The sequence below is a fragment of the Ursus americanus genome, chromosome 24 (assembly GCF_024610735.1).
Source record: "Ursus americanus isolate L20-20 chromosome 24, mUrsAme1.1.p, whole genome shotgun sequence".
NCBI classification, from domain to species: Eukaryota; Metazoa; Chordata; class Mammalia; order Carnivora; family Ursidae; genus Ursus; species Ursus americanus.
In genome coordinates this window covers 38693574-38714734 of record NC_142150.1, presented here as the reverse complement: position 1 = coordinate 38714734, position 21161 = coordinate 38693574, and the positions used below count along the sequence as shown (strand labels likewise).

The 21161-nt window shown below is 48.4% G+C and overlaps 1 protein-coding gene across 2 annotated transcripts; it reads left to right on the top strand.

Annotated features, from left to right (window-relative positions):
• The first annotated feature begins 66 nt into the window (after positions 1-66).
• On the top strand, positions 67-20455 carry STX5 (syntaxin 5). Of its 2 annotated transcripts, none has more exons than XM_045793739.2 (11): positions 67-208; positions 1049-1140; positions 2341-2411; positions 2583-2638; positions 2755-2825; positions 6543-6659; positions 6740-6796; positions 6963-7044; positions 7519-7625; positions 7800-7921; positions 19698-20455. In XM_045793739.2, the coding sequence occupies exons 2-11, from the start codon at positions 1078-1080 to the stop codon at positions 19855-19857; spliced, it is 906 nt and encodes a 301-aa protein (XP_045649695.1). In that variant the 5' UTR covers positions 67-208; positions 1049-1077; the 3' UTR covers positions 19858-20455. The 2 variants fall into 2 exon arrangements, with proteins under 2 accessions (XP_045649695.1, XP_045649693.1); XM_045793737.2 differs by having other exon boundaries at positions 897-1140.
• Positions 20456-21161: the final 706 nt, after the last annotated feature.

The following is a 21161-nucleotide window of genomic DNA, read 5'->3' as shown; positions in this document are numbered from 1 at the left end:
GCGTTTGGGTGGGGGGGCGTGTCTCTTGGGTCGCTATGCTCTAAAAGGCGTGGCACCGCCCTCTCGTCACCGGGGGTGGGGTTACGTGTGGGTGACGTGGCGGCTTCTAGTCTTTGGTCGGATTTCGGCGGCTACAGCGCTCGGGGAGGAGGAGGTGACCACCCGGGAGACTGTGGCAGTGGTGGCGGCGACAGGCGGCAGAGAGGAGGTAGGACTCGTTCTAGGAGGGGTCTGGCCACCGCGTCCACTCCGGGCAGCGGCTTTCCGGGGGCGGCGACGGGAAGGGGGAAGGGAACCCGGGGCGAGCGGGCAAGTCCTGCCGGCCCGGCTCGGGGTGAGAGAATACTTCGTCGTCCAATCAGGAAAGCCCCTGTTGAGAAAGACGTCGGTTTTACCTAATCAGTGGTTGCAGTCCTCCAGAAGGCGGGACTTGGGTGGGGGTGGGACTTCCTGTTTCAAATAAACACCCAGAGATTTTTTTCCCCCCCCTCCGCCCACCGAAGTGTGTTCCCCTCAGGAGGTCCGTCACCGTTTTTCCCTCAGGAGTCGAAGGGATCCGCGGATACGAGAGGGACCGGTTAGGGCCTGAGGCAGTTGCACAGGCCGGGCTGGCGCCTCGGGGCCACGGGACCTGCCTCTGGCCCTGTCCCTGCTTCAAGGCCCCCTCTGGCCGCCGGAGCCAAGTTGCTAGAGTCTGAGGAGCGGGACCGATTGGGCCGGAGAGCGGGGCCCTCCCCGCGGTGGGCCGACCCCAAGACCTGCGTGTGGTTTTGGGCGCGAAAGTCAGTGCCAAGTGCAGAGGGGGCCCGAGGATTCACTGGTGTGTGTTTGGGGCGGGGGGGGCATTTGTGGGGAAGGAGGCTGCTTGGGGAATGACACTCTCCCCTCCACAACAGTCCGAGGTTATGCGTCTCAATGATCCCGCGGAAACGCTACGGATCTAAGAACACGGATCAGGGTGTCTACCTGGGTCTCTCAAAGACACAGGTCCTCTCCCCTGCAACTGCTGGCAGTAGCAGCAGCGACATCGCCCCTCTGCCCCCCCCAGTGGCCCTGGTCCCTCCCCCTCCCAACACCATGTCCTGCCGGGATCGGACCCAGGAGTTCCTGTCTGCCTGCAAGTCCCTGCAGAGCCGTCAGGTAAGGACCAGGAGTGGGAAAGGCAGGAGTGAGCTTTACCGAAGTCTGGGAGAGGATGTGCTCCAGCACTGTTGATTGACATAATTTGAAGGGTGACCTGATGGAGAACTGATCTGGCTTGGACGGGGCTGTAGGATCTACTAAGAAACAGAAAAGGGGTGGGTGGGTCAGCTACCTAGGGGCAAGGACCTAGACTGTTTTGTGAGAAATTCCCCCCAGAGGGTAGGGTTGCTACTTTTCGAAGGGATATCTCAGGATGAATGGTGGCTGCAGTATATTTGGTTCGGATAAGGAACAGGTTCTAGAAAGAGCCTTTAGCTGAGAGACAGGCACTTTGAATTCTAGTTCCGGAATAGTCCTTCCAAAGTTTGCTCTGTGGCTACAGGGAAGTTAGTCTAGTTGGGCTTACGGTTTTTCTTGGGAGGTGTGGGAGCATTTTTGTTTTTGTTTTAAAGTAGGCTCCATGTCCAGTGTGGGCCCCAGTGCGGGGCTTGAACTCATGACCCTGAGATCAAGACCTGAACTGAGATCAAGAGTCAGAGGCTTAACCAACTGAGCCACCCAGGTGCCCCCCGGGTCTCAGTTTTTATATCTATAAAATGAAAGCAGTTTTTTTGATAAGTAGTTTTTATCAAAATTACTTTGGAGTGCTTTTTTACAAATTAGATTCCCTTGTTTCAGTCCAGACATCCTGAATCAAAGTGAGACCTGAGTGACTGTAATTTTAAATATTTTTACTGCTCAGCTCTTAACATCTGCTTTTTTGTATGGTCTCCAAGAGCTTTCCAGTTATCCTCTTTTATTTCCAGATTGGAGGAATAAAATGGTAATAGTGTCTATCATTTATTTAGTGCTTACAGTGTTTGAAGCATCTAACTAAAATACTTTATGGCTCTTATGTTGTTTAATTTTAGCAACAACAATAGGAGGTGTGTGGATTGTCTTCTTTTTATGCAAGAAGAAACAGAGAGTCAGAATGGTTTAAGTCACTTGCCCCAAACCTCCCAGCTAATAAGTGATGGAGTCAAGATTTGAACCCCGGCTACCCGTGTTCAAATCTGAGCTCTAAATGACAACTACTGATAAAATTAGACCATCTGGTGGAGGTACTAGGGAGAATTTAGTGGATATCTGAGGAACAGTGAGAGCTGGAAATGGGGAGGGGAAACTAAAGTGTCACCTCTTGATGTTGCATTTCAGAATGGAATCCAGACCAACAAGCCGGCTCTGCGTGCTGTCCGGCAGCGTAGTGAATTTACTCTCATGGCCAAGTAAGTTGAGAGAAGTTAGTAGTGGGGTGCCGCAGTGTCTGGGGAGCAGTAGGCTTGCCTCGGGTGGCCTTGGCTGTAAGGGAGGGCCGCATCGGTTGTGCTGGAGCTAAAGTGGGACTAGGCCCTGTCCTGCCCCTTCCCCGTGGTGCCCTCACTAATGCTCGTTTCCAGGCGCATTGGGAAAGACCTCAGCAACACATTTGCCAAGCTGGAGAAGCTGACAATCTGTGAGTGTTCTTGGGGTCTTTCAGAGATGGGGCAGTGCACCAGAGAGGGCTGAGGAACCGTACTCCCTGAGCCTTGTCTTTGACCTCCCCCGTCGTGGCCTCATTTGTCTCTGCAGTGGCAAAGCGCAAGTCCCTCTTCGATGATAAAGCAGTGGAAATCGAAGAGCTCACTTACATCATCAAACAGGTGAGCTGCTAGCATTCCTGTCAGATCGCTTTGATGAGTTCCCATTGCCATGGAAGTCCAGAGCAAGTTTCTAGACCCAGCCCCAGACGTCTTGCTCATCCGTTGAGTCAGTGGACACATATCGGTCATCAACTGTGTTCAAAGTACTGCTGGGCACTTGCCTCACAAACTTGAGGCAGGGTTTCCCGCCTTTGGGGCTTACTGTCTACAAGAGGTGTCCGGTCCCACAAACTCATACTCACAGTGAGGAGAAGGCAGGTTGTCTCGACCTTACAAAAAGATGAATGAGACTGTTTGAGGACACTGGGGCAGATTTTATAGGGGGAGTGAAATCTGAACTGGTTTCAAGGCTTGCATAGACGCAGTGGAAGAACATTCCAGACAGAAGAAACAGTGTGTGCAGTGGCCCTGCTTATAAAAGAGAAAGCTGAAGTCTTTGTTCAGATGTTATTTGCTCAGGGAGGCCCACCCTGAACGTACTCTTTAGAACTTTAGTACTTCAGTGCTTGGAACTGTGATCTCCCTTACCTTGCTCTATTTTCTTGTTACACACTTGATACTTTTTAACATTCTCTGTCATTGACTTACTTATGTTTATTGGTTTTGTTACGACCCATCTACCTCATGCCCCCACCCCCAAACAAAGAAAAAAAATGTGAGTGCCACAAGAGCAGAGATTTTTTTTTTCTTTCTGGTTGTTCACCGATATATCCCAAATGTCTGTAATAATGTCTGGTGTAGGGGAGCTACTCATTATTTGTTGATTGGATGACTGGACGGCAGGAGATGAGGCTGGGAAGATAGATTGGTGGCTGGTTGTAAAGATCATTGTGGGCCTGGGTAAGGAGCATGGAATCACTGAATGCCATTGGCTGCAAGGATGATAAGAATCTGGATTCTAAGTCTGTCTGAAAGACACCCCCCACCCCCGTATAGCACGATCTGTACAGTTGTGATTCTTTCCTTTCCCAGCACAATGTCATGAGAATAAAATATGAAATTGAATGACCCATGGGGGAAAAACCAGCCTGGAGCATGGATGGGCAGAGAGGCTAGGGAGGAGGCTCTGCTGCTGTCCAGCATGAAGGTGACTGTGGCAGAGGCCAGGGCAGACATGTTCAGGAGGTGCCGTGCGGGGTGGAAGAGAGAGGATACCATGAACTGCTGGACGCTGTTGTGTAGGCTTTGAAGAACCACTGCCTGGATTCAGACAGACGAGTTCAAATCCCAAGTCCACCGACTGTGGTGTAACATTGGGTAAGCCGCCTAACTACTCTGAGCTTCAGAGTCATATTATCGAGTGACTTACAGCTGCCTGGTTCTGGGGGATCCAGCACCGAACAAGACAGATGTGGTACCTGCCCTGGTTAATTTCCTTTCTTTCTTTCTTCTTCTTCTTTTTTTTTTTTTTAAAGATTTTATTTATTTATTTGACAGAGATAGAGACAGCCAGTGAGAGAGGGAACACAAGCAGGGGGAGTGGGAGAGGAAGAAGCAGGCTCATAGCGGAGGAGCCTGATGTGGGGCTCGATCCCATAACGCCGGGATCATGCCCTGAGCCGAAGGCAGACGCTTAACCTCTGTGCCACCCAGGCGCCCCTCTTTCTTCTTCTTTTTTTTAATTGTTATTTATTTACTTTTTTTTTTTTTTTTTTTTTAAGAGCAAGAGGGAGCGGAGGGGCAGAGAGAGAGAGGGAAAGAGAGAATCTCAAGCAGGCTGCATGCTCATCGTGGAGCCTGATGCAGGACTCAGTCCCGACCCTGAGATCATGACCTGAGCCAAAATCAAGAGTCGGTCGCTCAACCGACTGAGCCACCCAGCCACCCCGGGAATTTCCTATCTGAATGGGTGAACAGACACTAGACAAGTAGATAGAAAAAACAATTTCAGGGTGGTAAATCTATTAAACAAGGGAAGTGAGTTCCTCAGGGTAGGGACTTACTGTAGATGGGGGTGATCCAGGATAGCCTGTGAGACCTGAATGGTGAAGAAAAAGCCAGTCATCCAAAGATCTGGTGGGAGGGCTTTCCAGCAAGTGAGAATAACAAATGGAAAGCCTCTGAAGGGTGGGCCACCTGAGTGCATTTGATAAACACGAAGGAGGACAGTGTGGTTGCGGCATAGCCAGTGAGGAGACCGGGAGGGGACGGGGTCAGGAAAGGGGCAGGGCCAGACCCTAGAGAGTCTGCGTGAGCCAGGTAAGGAATCTGGCTCGTGTTCTAAATACAGTGGGAAGCTCTTGGAAGATTTTAAGCAGACGTGCTCCGTTTCCGGTTCAAAAGCTTGCTCTGTGGTTGCTGTGCCGAGAGCGGATTGTCGCGGGCAGGCTGTAAGAGGAAGGTCCTTTAGAAGGCTCCTGGCGAATGTTGAGAGAAGGTGACAATACGGTCTAGGGTAGGTTGAGTAGAGAAGGAGGTGAGCAGCCTAGTTCAGAGCATTTGTTGGAATCGGCTGGGTTCTCTGTGGACTCCTACTAGTCTCCATGTGGATTAAGGGGAAAGAGAGGAATTGAGGGTGGCTTTCCAGTGTCGGGTCTGAGCAGCTGGTGACTGGTGGTGGCACTTACCAAACTGGAAAAGGAGGGAGAAGGGGCATCAGCTTTTGGCGGGGTATTAGGAGTTGTCTTCTGTGTTAAGTGTAAGGACAAAGAAAGTTGTAAGCTGCTTGGCGTGCCGTGTGGCACACAGTAGACAAATCCATGGCGCTCGGTGCGTGGTAAGCGATCCGTAGAGTGCGGTTGTGTTGTGGCACAGAGGTGGTTTAGGAGGTATGAGTGTGTGACTTAGAAGCTTCTAGCTTGGGCGCCTCGGTGGGAAGTGGTACCGTTTTCTAAGCTAGAGCTCTGGGGGAGATTTTATGGGGAGAAACCGTGGAATGCAGTTTTGGACATGGGGCTCTAAAGAGGCTGCGTCCGCTCCAAAGGGACAGACCAGTCAGCGGTGGGTATCATCCATGGGTCTCCAGTGGTTGTGGCTGAAATGCTAACTGGGGGGACTATTGGAATTCTAAAAGTTGCCTGATCGAGTTTGTCTTCAGCCTGTTCCTTGAACGTACTTTTCCGGACCTCTTCTCCCCATCCCCTGGGCAAACGTTCTCTGCCATTCCCTGGCCACCTTCTTTGTGTCTCTTGTCTTCTGGGGCCCATGGCAAGCCAGATCGGGAAGCAGGGGACGCCTTGGTCTGGTGTAGAAAGCCTGGCTGTGCTACTTTACCTCATCCTGTGTGCCCTTGGACAAGTCACAACTTTTATTCTTTTGCAATAATGATTTTTGAAGGGAGTTCTGTGTAAGAGGCACTTTGTTGATGCTTCTGGGAAACCACGGAGACTTTGACTCTTCCCTTCTCCTGACTGCTGTACAGGTGCTTTGCTGGTCAGCATGCTCTGGGTGTGAGATTTTGGCCTTCCAAGTAGTTCTGTGGCCATGTGCCTGGCCTCACAGGGTGCAGTTGAGTTGTAGAGTGAGGGAGGTAAACAAGTCTCTTACTTAGAAATGGATGAGACCAGATTTCGCCTCTTCTGGCTCTACTCCCCACGGACTGAGCCAGGGCAAAGTCCAGAGCTTGGAACATTCCAGCAGGCCCTTCTGGTCTGACTTTGAAATACCCTCACCCCTGCTCATAACTTTCACCCTGTCCTCCCTGCCAGAGCTGTCCATGTGGGAGAGACATCAGCCGAGGACCCCCTCGTTAATAGTTTTTCTGTTGGCTCTCCCTAGGACATCAATAGCCTCAACAAACAAATTGCCCAGCTTCAGGATTTCGTGAGGGCCAAGGGCAGCCAGAGCGGCCGGCACCTGCAAACCCATTCCAACACCATTGTGGTCTCCCTGCAGGTGGGACCTGGGGTCAGTGAGGGGGAGGCAGAAGGGAGAAACGTATTGTCTTTAGCCAACTCTCTCTCCTTTTCTTCTAGTCGAAATTGGCCTCGATGTCCAATGACTTCAAATCAGTTTTAGAAGTGAGGACAGAGGTAAGAAGAATCACTCTAGGAGGGTTAGGAATTGGGATAAGGGCCCAAGGGGGAAATGGGGAGGGAACAAGGGTAAGAGCATCATAGGCCGACAGGAGGGTCTGTCTCTCTAACATGTCTGCTTCCCAGAGGCCTCAGGACCTTTGCATTTCTTCCCCAACCCCAGAACCTGAAGCAGCAGAGGAACCGGCGGGACCAGTTCTCCCGGGCCCCTGTGTCAGCCCTGCCCCTGGCCCCCAACCACCTGGGTAAGTCCCCAGCAATGTGGGGAGCCCTGAGGGGTAAGACTCGGTTACTCTGGCTGTGGTGGCATCCTCTAACCCTGTGAGGGCAGGGCTTATGTAGGAGAATGGACAGGCAAGGGAGATGCCAGGATTTCTCTCTCAGAGGTCAGACCGCATTGCTGGCATTTATGATCCACACTTACTCTCTTCCACATTCTCACTGTCGGGGCTGAATTCGGTCATGTGCAGTAGAATGACTGTTTCTAATATTTTTATTATTGGTTCACATTCTCTCATTTAATTTTCACCACCAGCCTCTGAGAAAGCCAGTATTATTATGCTCTATTTAAAGGGGAGGAAACTGAGGCCCAGAGAGGTTAAATGACTTGTCCAGGATCACAAGGCTAGTAAGTGCCAGAGCTGGGATTCAAACCCAGAGCATGTGGGCTTTGAACCTGCTTTCAAGCACTAAGAAGTGCCTTTTCTTTCTTTCCCCAGGGGGCAGTGCTGTGGTTTTGGGGGCAGAATCTCGTGCCTCTGGGGATGTGGCCATTGACATGATGGATTCTCGGACCAGCCAGCAGCTGCAGCTCATTAACGAGCAGGTACCTGGGCTCTGAACTGGGGAAGATATGCTCCTCTGTCCCCCGCCCCGGTGGGGTGCTAGCAAGAGTTCGAAATGTGCCTTGAGTAGAGTGACAAGCTGGGAGGGTCCTAAAGAGGCAGGCCCTCCCTTGAGGAAGCTCCTAGTGTTCACAGGCTCGCTCTCTCCTCTGAAGGATTCCTACATCCAGAGCCGGGCAGACACTATGCAGAACATCGAGTCCACAATTGTCGAGCTGGGCTCCATCTTTCAGCAGTTGGCACACATGGTTAAGGAGCAGGAAGAAACCATTCAGAGGTGAGATTCTCTTTTACCCCAGACAGAAGAGCCTCCTCTTCCCTGTCGGGTGGCATCCTAAAGGTCCCTGGGGGCAGCATGCTGCCCTTTGGAAGAGTAGAGTGAATCTGGCCTACCCACAGGATCCATTCAACAAGTGTTTCTGGAGCACCTGTTCCTTCTCAGGCGCTGTTCTGGGTGCTGGGGATACAGCAAGGAGTAGAACAGTGAAGTCTCTCCAGTGTAGTTGTGGAATTCAGGGGGGTGGGTGAGCACAGCTGTACAAAAGGGTTGGCAAGAAATTTTTAGGTAGTGATAAGGTCTGCGGAAAATTACGGTGGGATGACATGTTAAGAGAGAGGGACTGAGTAGTTCCTGTCCATGGGCTCCTACGCTTCTTCCATATTTTGGCTATTGTAGATAATGCTGCAGTGAACCTAGGGGTGCAGATACCTTTCTGAGTTAGTGCTTTCCTTTTCTTTGGATAAATGCCCAGCGGTGGAATTACTGGATCATGTGGTAGTTCTATTTTTAATTGTTTGAGGGACCTCCATACTGTGTCCCAGAGTCACTGTATCAATTTGCATTCCCACTAACAGTACATGGAGGTTCCTTTTCTCCACATCCTCACCAGCACCTGTTTGTCTGTCTGTGTTTCTTTTTTTTTTTTTTTTTAATTTTATTTATTTATTCGACAGAGATAGAGACAGCCAGCGAGAGAGGGAACACAAGCAGGGGGAGTGGGAGAGGAAGAAGCAGGCTCATAGCGGAAGAGCCTGATGTGGGGCTCGATCCCATAACTCCAGGATCACGCCCTGAGCCGAAGGCAGGCGCTTAACCGCTGTGCCACCCAGGCGCCCCTGTCTGTCTGTCTGTCTGTCTTTCTTTCTTTCTTTCTTTCTTTCTTTCTTTCTTTCTTTCTTTCTTTCTTTCTGATGCTCACCATTCTGACAGGTATGAGGTGATATTTCATTGTAGTTTTTTTTTAATAAGTAAGTCAACTTTTTTTTTTTTTTGAGGTTTTATTTATTTATTTGACAGAGAGAGAGCACAAGCAGGGGGAGCAGCAGAGGCAGAGGGAGAAGCAGGCTCCCCACTGAGCAGGGAGCCTGACACGGGGCTCGATCCCAGGACCCCGAGACCATGACCTAAGCCAAAAGCAGACGCTTAACCATCTGAGCCAGCCAGGTGTCCCTCATTGTAGTTTCGACTTGTATTTCCCTGATAAGGAGTGGTGTTGAGTATCTTTTCGTGTGCTCCTTGGCCATGTGGATGTCTTCTTTGGAAAGATGGTCTATTCAGACCTTCTGCCCATTTTTTAATTGGAGTGTCTATTTGTTTATTTATCTGCTGTTGGGTTCTATGAGGTTTTGGTATGTTTTGGATATTCGCCCCTTATCAGGTAAATGATGTGCAAACTTTTCTCCTTTTCAGTAGGAGAGAACGTTGGTGGTAGTTTTCTTCTCTGTGCAAAAGCTTTGTAGTTTGATGTACCTGCCGTTTGTTACTTTTGCTTTTGTTGCCCTTGCCTGTGGAGGCAGGTCCAAAAAATATTGCTAAGTGATGTCAAGGAGCTTGCCATCTGTGTTCTCTTCTAGAATTTTTATGGTTTCAGGTCTTACATCAAGTCTTTCATCCATTGTGAGTTAATTTTTGTGTGTGGTGAAAGAAAGCAGCCCAGTTTCATTCCCTACATGTAGTCGTCAGGTTTTCCCAACACCGTTGGTTGACAAGACTGTCTTCCCCATTTATATTCTTTTTTTTTTTTTAAGATTTTATTTATTTATTCTACAGCAATAGAGACAGCCAGCGAGAGAGGGAACACAAGCAGGGAGAGTGGGAGAGGAAGAAGCAGGCTCATAGCGGAGGAGCCTGATGTGGGGCTCGATCCCATAACGCTGGGATCACGCCCTGAGCCGAAGGCAGACGCTTAACCGCTGTGCCATCCAGGCACCCCCCCATTTATATTCTTGCCTCCTTTGTTGTAGATTAATTGATCATATATGCATGGATTTATGTCTAGGCTCTCTCTCCTGTTCCATTGATGTATATGTCTGTATTTGTGCCAGCATCATGCTGTTTTGAAGACTATAGTTTTGTAGTGTAGTTTGAAATCGGAGTGTGATGCCTCCAGCTTTGTCCTTTCTCAAGATTGCTCTGGCTCTTCAGGGTCTTCTGTGAGTCCATAAAATTAGTGTACTTTTTGATAAGGTTGGATTTAGGCTTACCATTTTACTATTTGCTTTCTCTTTTTCCTTTTTTTGTTTCTTTGTTCCTCTTCCGTATCTTCTTTTGAACAACTGAAATTTTTTTCAAAATTCCATCAAAAAATTTTTTGTTGGTATTTTAGCTATGTGTCATTGCCTTTTTTTTTTTTAATGGCTGTTCTAGGGATTACAACATGCATCATTGGCTCCCACAGCTTTCTTCATATAAAATGCAAGAACTTTAGGGGTGCCTGGGTGGCTCAGTCAGTTGGGTGTCTGACTCTTGATTTCAGTTCAGGTCATGATGTCAGGGTCATGAGATCGAGCCCTGTGTCAGGCTCCGCGCTGAGCGTGGAGCCTGCTTGAGATTCTCTGTCTCCCCCTCTTTCTGCCCCCCCCCTTGCGTGCACGCACTCTTTTTCTCTCAAAAAATAATAAAATGTAAGAACTGTGCAACTCTGTCATCCAGCCTTTATGCTCTCGTTGTCCTATCTCTTGCCACCTACATACCTTTAAAATCCCATAATCCAGTATTATAGTTCTTGTTTTATAGAAATTAAGAGGAAAAATTATTTTTCATGTTTACTTCTATGTTTACCATTTCCCTTTTTTTCCTTCCAAATTTTTATTTAAAACATATTGATAGTTAACATATAGTGCAATGTTTGTTTCAGGAGTAGAATTCAGTGATTCATCACTTACACCCAGTGCTCATCACAAGTGCCCTCCTTAATACCCATCATCCAGCCCATCCCATGCCCACTTCCCCTCCAGCAATCCTCAGTTTGTCCTCTATGGTTAAGAGGTTAAGAGTCTCTGTGTTTACCATCTCCGGGGCGCTCCGTTCTGTCCTGGATAGCCAGTTTCCATCTGGTATCCCTTCTGTCTTTAACCTGAAGAACTTTCTGTAGCATTTTTTGTAGTGCAGATCTGCTCTTTGTTTGTTTTTTAAGATTTTCTTATTTCCGCCAGTGGGGGGGTGCTCCAGAGCGGGTGTGGGGGCAGAGGGAAAGGAAAGAAGCAGACTCCCTACTGAGTGCAGAACCTGACATGGGACTCGATCCCATGACCCCGGAGAGCATGACCTGAGCCAAAATTAGGAGTCAGCCGTTTATCCAGCTGAGCCGGCCAGGTGCCCCGGATCTGCTGTTTTACTTTCTTTTCTCTGAACTTTTCTTTATTTCACTTTCATTCTCTCTTTCTCTTTTTTGTTCTGTGTGTGTGTGTGTGTGTGTTTAAAATTTTATTTACTTGAGAGAGAGAGAGAGCACAAGTGGTGGAGGGGGGCAGAGGGAGAGGGAAAGCAGACTCCCTGCTAAGCTGGGAGCCTAACACGGGGCTCAGTCCCAGGACCCTGAGATCATGACCTGAGCCGAAGGCAGACGCTGAACCAACTGAGCCACCCAGCTGCATCCCCACCCTTATTTTTTTAAGTAGGCTCTACACCCAACATGGGGCCTGAACTCAAAACCCCTAGATCAAGAGTTGCGCATTCTACCGACTGAGCCAGGCAGGCACCCCCACCTTCATTCTTTTTTTTTTTTTTTTTTTTTTTAAGATTTTATTTATTTATTTGAGAGAGAGAGAGAGACAGCCAGCGAGAGAGGGAACACAGCAGGGGGAGTGGGAGAGGAAGAAGCAGGCTCATAGTGGAGGAGCCTGATGTGGGGCTCGATCCCAGAACGCTGGGATCACGCTCTGAGCCGAAGGCAGACGCTTAACAACTGAGCCACCCAGGCGCCTCCCCACCTTCATTCTTGAAGGATGTTTTCCCTGGATATAGAATTCTGGGTTTACAGTTTTACTCTTTAGACACTTTAAATTTATCACTCTACTGTCTTTTGATCTTTTTCATTCTTAATGAGAAGGCGGTGGTAACTTTAACTGTGTATGTGATGTGTTTTTCTCTGGCTGCTTTTCAGTTGTTTTTGTTTTTTGGGGGGGGGTTGTTTGTTTTTTGTCTTTGGTCTTCAGCAGTTTAATTATTATGTCTCCAGATGTCATTTTCTTTGAACTTCTCTTTCTTGGGGTTCTCTAAGCTTTCTTGAATCTGTACATTTATGTCTTTCATAAAGTTGAGGAAACATTTGGCCATTTTACTCAGACTGTGCCCAATTCCTCAGCCTGTTTAAGTGTTCTCAGTTCGGTAAGAGGGAGGGCCAGTAGCGGGACGGCGGGGGGGCGGGGAGAAGATGTGGGAGGGGGAGGAATCCACAGGGCTGCATGTTCCTGCCCACTTGCTCTTAGGCCTTTGAGCAAGGTCTGATCTTGGTTGATCTTTATTTCCCACAGTGCCTAGCAGAGTGCTTTCACCCTAGGTATTGATCATGTGAGACTGGGTGAACACCTGCGTTTGCATAAAGCAGGTTTCCCAGTACCAGCCCATTAAGCAGCCTCACCTACTTAATTGGGCAAGGTAAAGAAAATAGGCCCGTGGCCTCACACTTGGGAGATTCTGATTCCACAGATGTGAGTGGACTGGACCTCCAGGAAATTTCCATTTTGTATAAGCTCATTGTGGGCTCTCATAAGCATCCAAGTTGGAGAACCACTAGTTAACAGGATGTTTGTTTGTTTATTTATTCATCGACGATGGAACCAGCCATTTATAAGGTGCTATGAGTCTAGCCATCTTGGTCCTGGAATCAAGAGACTTCAAAAGACTAATTCTTGGGGCGCCTGGGTGGCACAGCGGTTAAGCGTCTGCCTTCAGCTCAGGGCATGATCCCGGCATTACGGGATCGAGCCCCCCATCAGGCTCCTCCGCTATGAGCCTGCTTCTTCCTCTCCCACTCCCCCTGCTTGTGTTCCCTCTCTCACTGGCTGTGTCTATCTCTGTCAAATAAATAAATAAAATCTTTAAAAAAAAAAAAAGATTAATTCTTACCTGGCTCAACTGAGACCTAGGGAATTCCTTACTGGGTTGTTCCATAAACAGTGTAGCTCCTCAGGCTGTGATGTGTTTTCGATGTTAGAATATTATTACAGATTCGGGAAACAGAATTACAAAAGGTAAACAGGGATAATTTTTAACATAATTTTAATAAAAAACAAGTTGCAGAAAGAGATGCAGAATATGGTAAGATTCGTGCAGATATTAAGACATAGCGATGGTGTATACAGTTTATGAATACACATATGTAGTGAATGTGCAAAACTACGTGTGGGAATGATGCGCCCTTCGGATGGGGAGGGAGTGAGTGGACAAAGGTTCTGGTTGGGGGGGGCGCCTGGGTGGCACAGCGGTTAAGCGTCTGCCTTCGGCTCAGGGCGTGATCCCGGCGTTCTGGGATCGAGCCCCACATCAGGCTCTTCCGCTATGAGCCTGCTTCTTCCTCTCCCACTCCCCCTGCTTGTGTTCCCTCTCTCGCTGGCTGTCTCTATCTCTGTCGAATAAATAAAATCTTTAAAAAAAAAAAAAAAGGTTCTGGTTAGGGCTCTGGCTGTCTGTGAATCCTTTTCTTCTTATTCTGTTAGAAAGGTGAAGTCTTAAGCTAGTATGACAAAATGTTAACATCTGTTTTAGTGCTGAGTCCATGAGAAATCTGGTACATTATTTTCTATCTTTGTAAGTATGTTGCATAATATAAAATTTTAAAAATGAAAAAAGGTATTTAGGTTCTTTCTCTATTGCATGTGTGTTCTAAATAGTTAACATTAGGGGCGCCTGGGCGGCTCAGTTGGTGAAGCGTCTGCCTTCAGTTCGGGTCATGATCTCAGGGTCCTGGGATCGAGCCCCGTATCAAGCTCCCTGCTCAGCAGTGAGTCTGCTTCTCCCTCTTCCTCTCCCTCTGGGATCTCTCTCGCTCTTGCTCGCTCTCAAATAAACAAAATCTTAAGAAAAAAATAGTTAACATTATATGCATTTGCATGCAACTTTACATTCTAGTCTTCCTTGAAAGAGTGTCTGAAGTATCTTTCAGTGTTAGTATTCATTTGTTCATTGGTTTAGCAAACACTTGTTGCTGCTGTGAGGTATCCTGCTGGATCTGGTTATAGGAAGGTGAAAGACCATTCCGGTCCTTGTGGAGCTCATGTCTAGTAGGAGAGACATACACTGACGCTTACAGTTCAGTATGGTAAGGGCAGGAAGAGAAGGAGGTAAGGGAACTCAGACTCGGTACCTCTCCTGGAAATAAAAGATACCAACCTAAGTCCTGAGGAGGACTGCCAGCCAAAGAAAGGGAAAGGAAAGGCCATTCCACGTGGGGGGGAGAAACAGCTCAGAAATGAAAAAGGGCTTGGGTGGTTTCCAGGAATGCAGAATTATTGCATGTGGCAGGGGGAGTGGTGAGGGAGGAAGCTGGAGAGGCAGGGCCAGATCACAAAGGACCTGTGTGCTGCAGCAAGCCACTCGTTCTCAGGGAGAGAACACAGGGAGAAGTACATGGATGCTGGGTGAGGGGAGTGAGCTTTGTGCTGGACATGCCGACTGCCAGACTCAGTGGGACCTCCAAGTGGCATTTGATGTGTGATCTGAGGCTCAGCAGAGAGGCTAGAGATATCTCAGCTGGGCGAGAGATAAGGACTTGAGGGAGTCAGCGGCCTCCTGGTGAAACCGTGGACCTAGACGAGACCACCCCAAGACAGTTGGTAAAGTGAGAGAAAGGACAGGACAGATCCCCACGGATCCAGGAATAGGGGGAGAACGGAGGATGTCCAGGAGGCTGAGGAGGACGGCTAAGGAAGACGAGAAAAGAAAGCAGTTAGAAATGTGTCCTTAGAAGCTGAGGCAATGGGGATTTTAGGAAGAAAGGAGTGGTGGTTTCTTAGTGCCCCTGAAAAAGGAAGTGTGAGGTAAGGCTCCAGGGTGTTCAGGGGGTGGCAGGGCTGGGATTAACTGGACCAGTGCAGCACCTGCAGTTGAATGGCTCAGAAGCAATTTTATAGGGGATTGAAACACAAAAGGGAAATAACAAAAGAGAGAAAAATTATGGGCAACTATATGTACAAGAAGTTGAGATTTTGAAAGGATGAGATTATTTATTTATTTATTGTATTTATTTATTTTTTAAAGATTTTATTTATTTGAGGGGCGCCTGGGTGGCTCAGTCGTTAAGCGTCTGCCTTCGGCTCAGGGCATGATCCCAGAGTCCTGGGATCGAGCCCCACATCAGGCTCCTCCGCTGGGAGCCTGCTTCTTCCTCTCCCACTCCCCCTGCTTATGTTCCCTCTCTCGCTGGCTGTCTCTCTCTCTCTGTCAAATAAATAAATAAAATCTTAAAAAAAAAAAAAAAAGAAACCACTAATTTAGTCCAAAGTTCTTCAGTATGTAAATTCCTGGGCCCCATCCTAGACTTTCTGAATATGAGACATGAGAATTTGCATTTTGGGGATGCTCAACAGGTGATCCTTATTTTTTCTAAGATATGAAAACTGCTGATCTGTTACTCCATCATTTCCCTTTGCACTCCAATTTGTAAATTATAAAATTTCTAACTAGAAAAGTTGGGAGGATCGTACAAATGAACACCTATGTTCCTTTCACCCACATTCACCCCCTTAATATTTTCTCACATTTGCTTTCCCTCTTTTTTTTCTCTGAATCATTTGAAAATGCAAAGATCATGACATTTTTAGACTTCAGCACACACCTGCCCAGAATTGGTATTCTCCTGAACAGCCACGATGCCATTATCATACCTAAGAAAATGCACAGTTCTCTGTCACTACCCCGTGCTTAGTCCATATTGATATTTCCCCAGCTGTTCTACAAAAAAATTGCTTTTAGCTTTTTTTTCTTGAATTTAAGACCCAGGCAGTAGTCGCACGTGGCATTTGATATGTCTCTTTAGTCTGCCTTCTGTTTTGCTTCTCATGACATTGACTGTTCTTCGAAGAGGCCAGTGCCTCTTGTAGAAAGTCCTGCATGTGTGTTTGTCCAGTGTTTCCTCATGATCAGATCTAGGTTATAGATTCTTGGCTAGCTGCAAAGGTGATTGTTATCAGTAGGCGCTTGATGAGGTGATCCCTTTATTGGCAATGCCAGGTTTGGTCACTTGTTTAAGTCATCTGTGGAGTGACGCTTTGAGTCCATGTGAACGTCCAGCTCCTTGGACCCGTGATGGTCCTTGCCTGATTCACTCTTGACTTTGTGTGTGGCCAAGTGGTCGTTTTCTGATTCATCCCTTCAGTAGCTGGCATCCTTCTGTAAAGCAGGAGCCTTCTCTCTTTAAACGTTACTAGGAATAATAGATTTCTTTTTTGTATCCGGTGTACTGTAATCCATTACCATCATTGTGTTTCATTACAGTCAGGTTTCCTAAACCCGGCCATGTGGAGCTCCTTTGTTTTTTTTAAGATTTTATTTGTTTATTTGAGAGAGAAAGAGAGATACCGAGCACAAGCAGAGGGAGCTGAGGCAGAGGGAGAAGCAGGCTTTCTGGAGAAGGAGCCCGATGCGAGACTCATCCCAGGACCTTGGGATCATGCCCTGAGCCGAAAGCAGACGCTTCACTGATGGAGCCACCCAGGTGTCCGAACGTGGAGCTCCTTAAAAGCAGCTTCCGTATCTTCTGAACATGACCCAACTCCTATCAGTCATCATGAAGCTTTGGGGAAACTTATACTCCAAAAGCTAAAATCCCAGATCGCCTAATCATGGCCAGATAGTCTTTCTAGTCCATGGGCTTACTGTTATCTTCCATTCAACTTACACTCACCTTCTCATGCTCTGGGTTTTCATGCCTCTCCATCAGTCTGGTCATGTAGCCTTGCTGTTCGCTCAAACTCCAGCTCCTTTTTTTTTTTTTTAAGATTTATTTATTTGAGAGAGCGAGCTCACACACACGCTTGCAGGGGAGCGGGGGAAGGGCTGAGAAGGGAGGAGAGGGACAAGCAGACTCCAAGCTGAGTGGGGAGCTCGATTCAGGGCTCAGTGTCAGGACCCTGAGATCATGACCTGAGCAGAAGTCAGGAGTTGGGGGCGCCTGGGTGGCACAGCGGTTAAGCGTCTGCCTTCGGCTCAGGGCGTGATCCTGGCATTATGGGATCGAGCCCCACATCAGGCTCCTCTGCTATGAGCCTGCTTCTTCCTCTCCCACTCCCCCTGCTTATGTTCCCTCTCTCACTGGCTGTCTCTGTCTCTGTCAAATAAATAAATAAAATCTTTAAAAAAAAAAAAAAAGTCAGGAGTTGGACACTTAACCGACTGTGCCACTAGGCACCCTGAGACTCCTGCTTTTTTTTTTTTTAAGATTTTATTTATTTTAGTTTTTATATATTTTTTAAATTTATTTATTTGAGAGAGAGAGCGAGCACGAGCAGGGGAGAGGCTGAGGGAGAGAGAAAGGGAGAAGCAGACACTCCACTGAGCAGGGAGCCCGATTCGTGGGCTCGATCCCAGGACCCTGAAATCATGACCTGAGCCAAAGGCAGATGCTTAACCAGCTGAGCCACCCAGGCGCCCCGAGCCTCCAGCTTCTTAATGCTTGACTCCTTCCCTCTGTAGTTTTGCTCTCTCTCCATAAGACATTCCTTCATCCTCCTCACCATGCTTTTTCCCTGTTTTCTTCAGCATTCTCCTTTCCAAACCACATTTTCTGCCCCCTCCCATTTCTGTCTTCTGCTCCCCCTACTGTCTCTGAGTGTCCCATGGATCCCTAACCCCCCCCCCCCCCCGAGTTCCCTCTCGTTAGTTCTCATTCATGGACTCTCATTTAAAATCTTTTCTGTGCCAGACTGCATTTACTGTGTATCCGTGTTTGTTAAGCAAAGCCATTCATGATTGCCTAGATGAGCTTTCTTGGATATGAAATGACAGGTGCACCCACACTGAGAAATGAGCTTACAGCCCAAAGGTAGGAAACCTGATAGTTTAGTTAGCCACTCTGACACAAAGAGGGAATCACGTACAGTCCAGGCTCCTGTATTTGAAATCTTTTTTAAGTTTATTTACTTATTTAAGTAATCTCTATACCTAACGTGGGGCTTGAACTCATGACCCCGAGATCAAGAGTCACATGCTTTTCCTTTTTTTTTTTTTAAGATTTTATTTATTTATTTGACAGAGATAGAGACAGCCAGCGAGAGAGGGAACACAAGCAGGGGGAGTGGGAGAGGAAGAAGCAGACTCATAGCGGAGGAGCCTGATGTGGGCCTCGATCCCAGAGCGCCGGGATCACGCCCTGAGCCGAAGGCAGACACCTAACGACTGCGCCCCCCAGGTGCCCCCTTTTTTTTTTTTTAAGATTTATTTATTTGGCGCACCTGGGTGGCTCAGTTGGTTAAGCGTCGGACTTTTGGTTTCAGCTCAGGTCATGGTCTCATGTTATAAGATCAAACCCTGCGTTGGGCTCTACACTCGGCGGGCAGTCTGCTTCAGATTCTCTCTCTCCCTTCCCCCACCTCCGCCCCTGCCATCTCTCTAAAATAAATAAATAAAATCTTTAAAAATTTTTATTTATTCATGAGAAAGAGTCTCAGCAGACACCCCACCAAGTGTGGAACATGACCCAGGGCTTGACCCCAGGTCCTAGAGATCATGACCTGAACCATATGCTCTTCTGACTGAGCTAGACAGGCACCCCTGGGCTCCTGTATTTGGACAGAGAGTAGTTCACAGGCCTCATGACTACCTTCTGAGGACTTGGGGCTTGCAGCCACTGGCCCAGGCTTTCCTTTCCTGTTCCAGCTGAATTACCAGGCTCCAGCTTTTCTGTCCTCAACAGCTCGTCGTGGTCTCTGCTCCCAGGGCCTCCTTTTGCAAAGGCCATGGTTTGTATTGGGTTTTCAGGATTGCGTATGCAGGGTGGCCAGGAAATGTTTTATTTTCCTCACAAGTTTGTCAAGAAATGGCTCTTCCTCTGAGGACTTCTCTGTAGCCTGGAGAGACTTTCTCCTAATTGTAGGGCTTTTCTTTTCTTTTTAAAGATTTTATTTATTTGACAGAGAGAGACAGCCAGCAAAAGAGGGAACACAAGCAGGGGGAGTGGGAGAGGAAGAAGCAGGCTCCTAGCGGAGGAGCCTGATGCGGGGCTCGATCCCAGAACGCCAGGATCACGCCCTGAGCCGAAGGCAGATGCTTAACAACTGAGCCACCCATGCTCCCCTGTAGGGCTTTTCTTATCTCCTGACTTCCTGTCCACATCATTAAGTTTTTCTTCCCGTCTCACTCAGAATCAGGATTTCCTGACTATAACGGTCTGTGAGCATTTTCTCCCATATTATAAATGCAATATTATTTATTAGACAAAAATCAGTAAATACTGACGAGCAAAACTTTATAATAGCTAACATTTTGGGCACTCGTTTGAGGTCGACAGCAACCGGAGATGCAGGGTTGGGGTTCTGCTCATTTTCCCTCCTTTGCAGTTGAAGAAAATGAGTCTGGAGGTTAAATGACTGGCTCAGAATCACAAGCTAATAAGTTGCAGAGCTGATCTTCAAACCAGAGCCAAGACTTATTTGTTACCCTTCCAGACCTTTTTCTATACACAAGCATATATACACAAAAATGGGATCATATTGTATGTAAATACTTTTTACTCCTGCGTGTCGTGACCGTCTTTCCATGTTGGTAAATCTACTTCAACAGCATTCTTTTTAATCCAGTGTCCTTCTGTCTCCTCTCCTTTCGGCCCTATCCCCAGGATCGACGAGAACGTGCTGGGAGCCCAGCTGGATGTTGATGCCGCCCATTCAGAGATCCTCAAGTACTTCCAGTCGGTCACTTCGAACCGGTGGCTCATGGTCAAAATCTTCCTCATCCTCATTGTCTTCTTCATCATCTTTGTGGTCTTCCTTGCCTGAACCCTCTCCACTCTGAGGCACTCCGTGGGGGTTTGGAACCCCTTTGGGAGGGCAGGTGGCCAGTGCTGTCACTGAGCCTAGGCAGGGTGCTTGGGAGAAAGGCCCTGTTTTCCTGGAACTGCTGAGAATGGCCACTGCCCCTGACCCCTGACCCTTTGCCTCTGGCCACCCTGTCCTCCCCTCACCACCCTCAGGCCCTCGAAACACACACGGTTCTGGATTTGTACTCTGCTGTGAAGTGGCTGGACAGGAGCAGAGGCCAACTGGGGGGCCGGTGGGGGAGGTTGTCTCCACTAGGTAGGAGATTTTTAGAAACTCCCCAGCCTCTTCTAAAGGAAACTCCGGCAGCAAGGGGAGATGAAGCCCTTCCCCACCTTCCTGAGAGTGAGGAGAGGAAGTGAAACTGCCCCCTGGGACCAACTTTCCCATCTGGGTTAGAATTTGACCTCTTTCTTCTTCCTCTCTCCACTGTGTGAGGCAGGGGGCTGTGAGCCCCTCGGCTGCCTGCACAACCCCAACTTTGGCTGCCGGTGACTCTCAGTCTGCCAAATGCGCTGCAGCCTATTTTCTCCCAATTACAGCAAGACTGTCAGCCTCACTAGCCATGTCGTCATTTCTGGGTGGGAGCGTCGAAGGGCCTTCACAGCCAGTGGAGTGAGCACACTGCCCAGTACCAGAACTGAAAGGCTGGGCTGATGGCTCTCAGGGCCGAGCTCTGGGCCCTGTGCACACAGCTACCTCTGGGCAGGGAACACCCAGGTGCAGCAGCACTTCATTAGCCTGGAAACTTCACTGCAAATGGGGTTAGCACGACCCCAGGATGGGTCCCTAATTGGTGGCAACTTCCAGGATCATCAGCAGTATTTGTACCTGTTTCAGCTGCATGCTCCAACCAGCTGGTCCCCACTTTTCCTTGAGTTGGATGACACAGGAGCTCTGCCTGCTGCCAGGAGTGAAAGGTGAAGAACTTGTTCCCAGCTCCAGCTGAGGCTCTGGGTCCCCTCCAAGCCCCTCACCAAATCCAAGCCAGTCACAGGAGGAGGAGAAACCTGCCTGAACACCCACCCTCCAGGGAGGTTAATACACTTCTGGCTGCAACCACATCATTCTGAGGTTACTGGGGTCCCCCACATCTCACACCCCCAAAGGAAGTTCAAGCTACAGAGAGAACAATCACCATACTCTGAGAGCTGACCCTAAAACTTTGGGCGGGGGGGAAGCGGAGGTGGGGGAGAGAGTCTAGGAGAACTTTAGTCTTTTCTAGCCCCGGGGAATTTGACTGTTTCCTCTCTCCCTGGCCTCTG

Excerpts from the sequence above, each read along its gene's own strand:
- STX5 (XM_045793737.2), top strand. The coding sequence starts at position 916 with ATGATCCCGCGGAAACGCTACGGATCTAAGAACACGGATCAGGGTGTC. Across the intron at positions 2,412-2,582 it reads GAATTTACTCTCATGGCCAA|GCGCATTGGGAAAGACCTCA; the intron begins GTAAGTTGAGAG and ends GCTCGTTTCCAG. Across the intron at positions 7,626-7,799 it reads TGCAGCTCATTAACGAGCAG|GATTCCTACATCCAGAGCCG; the intron begins GTACCTGGGCTC and ends TCTCCTCTGAAG.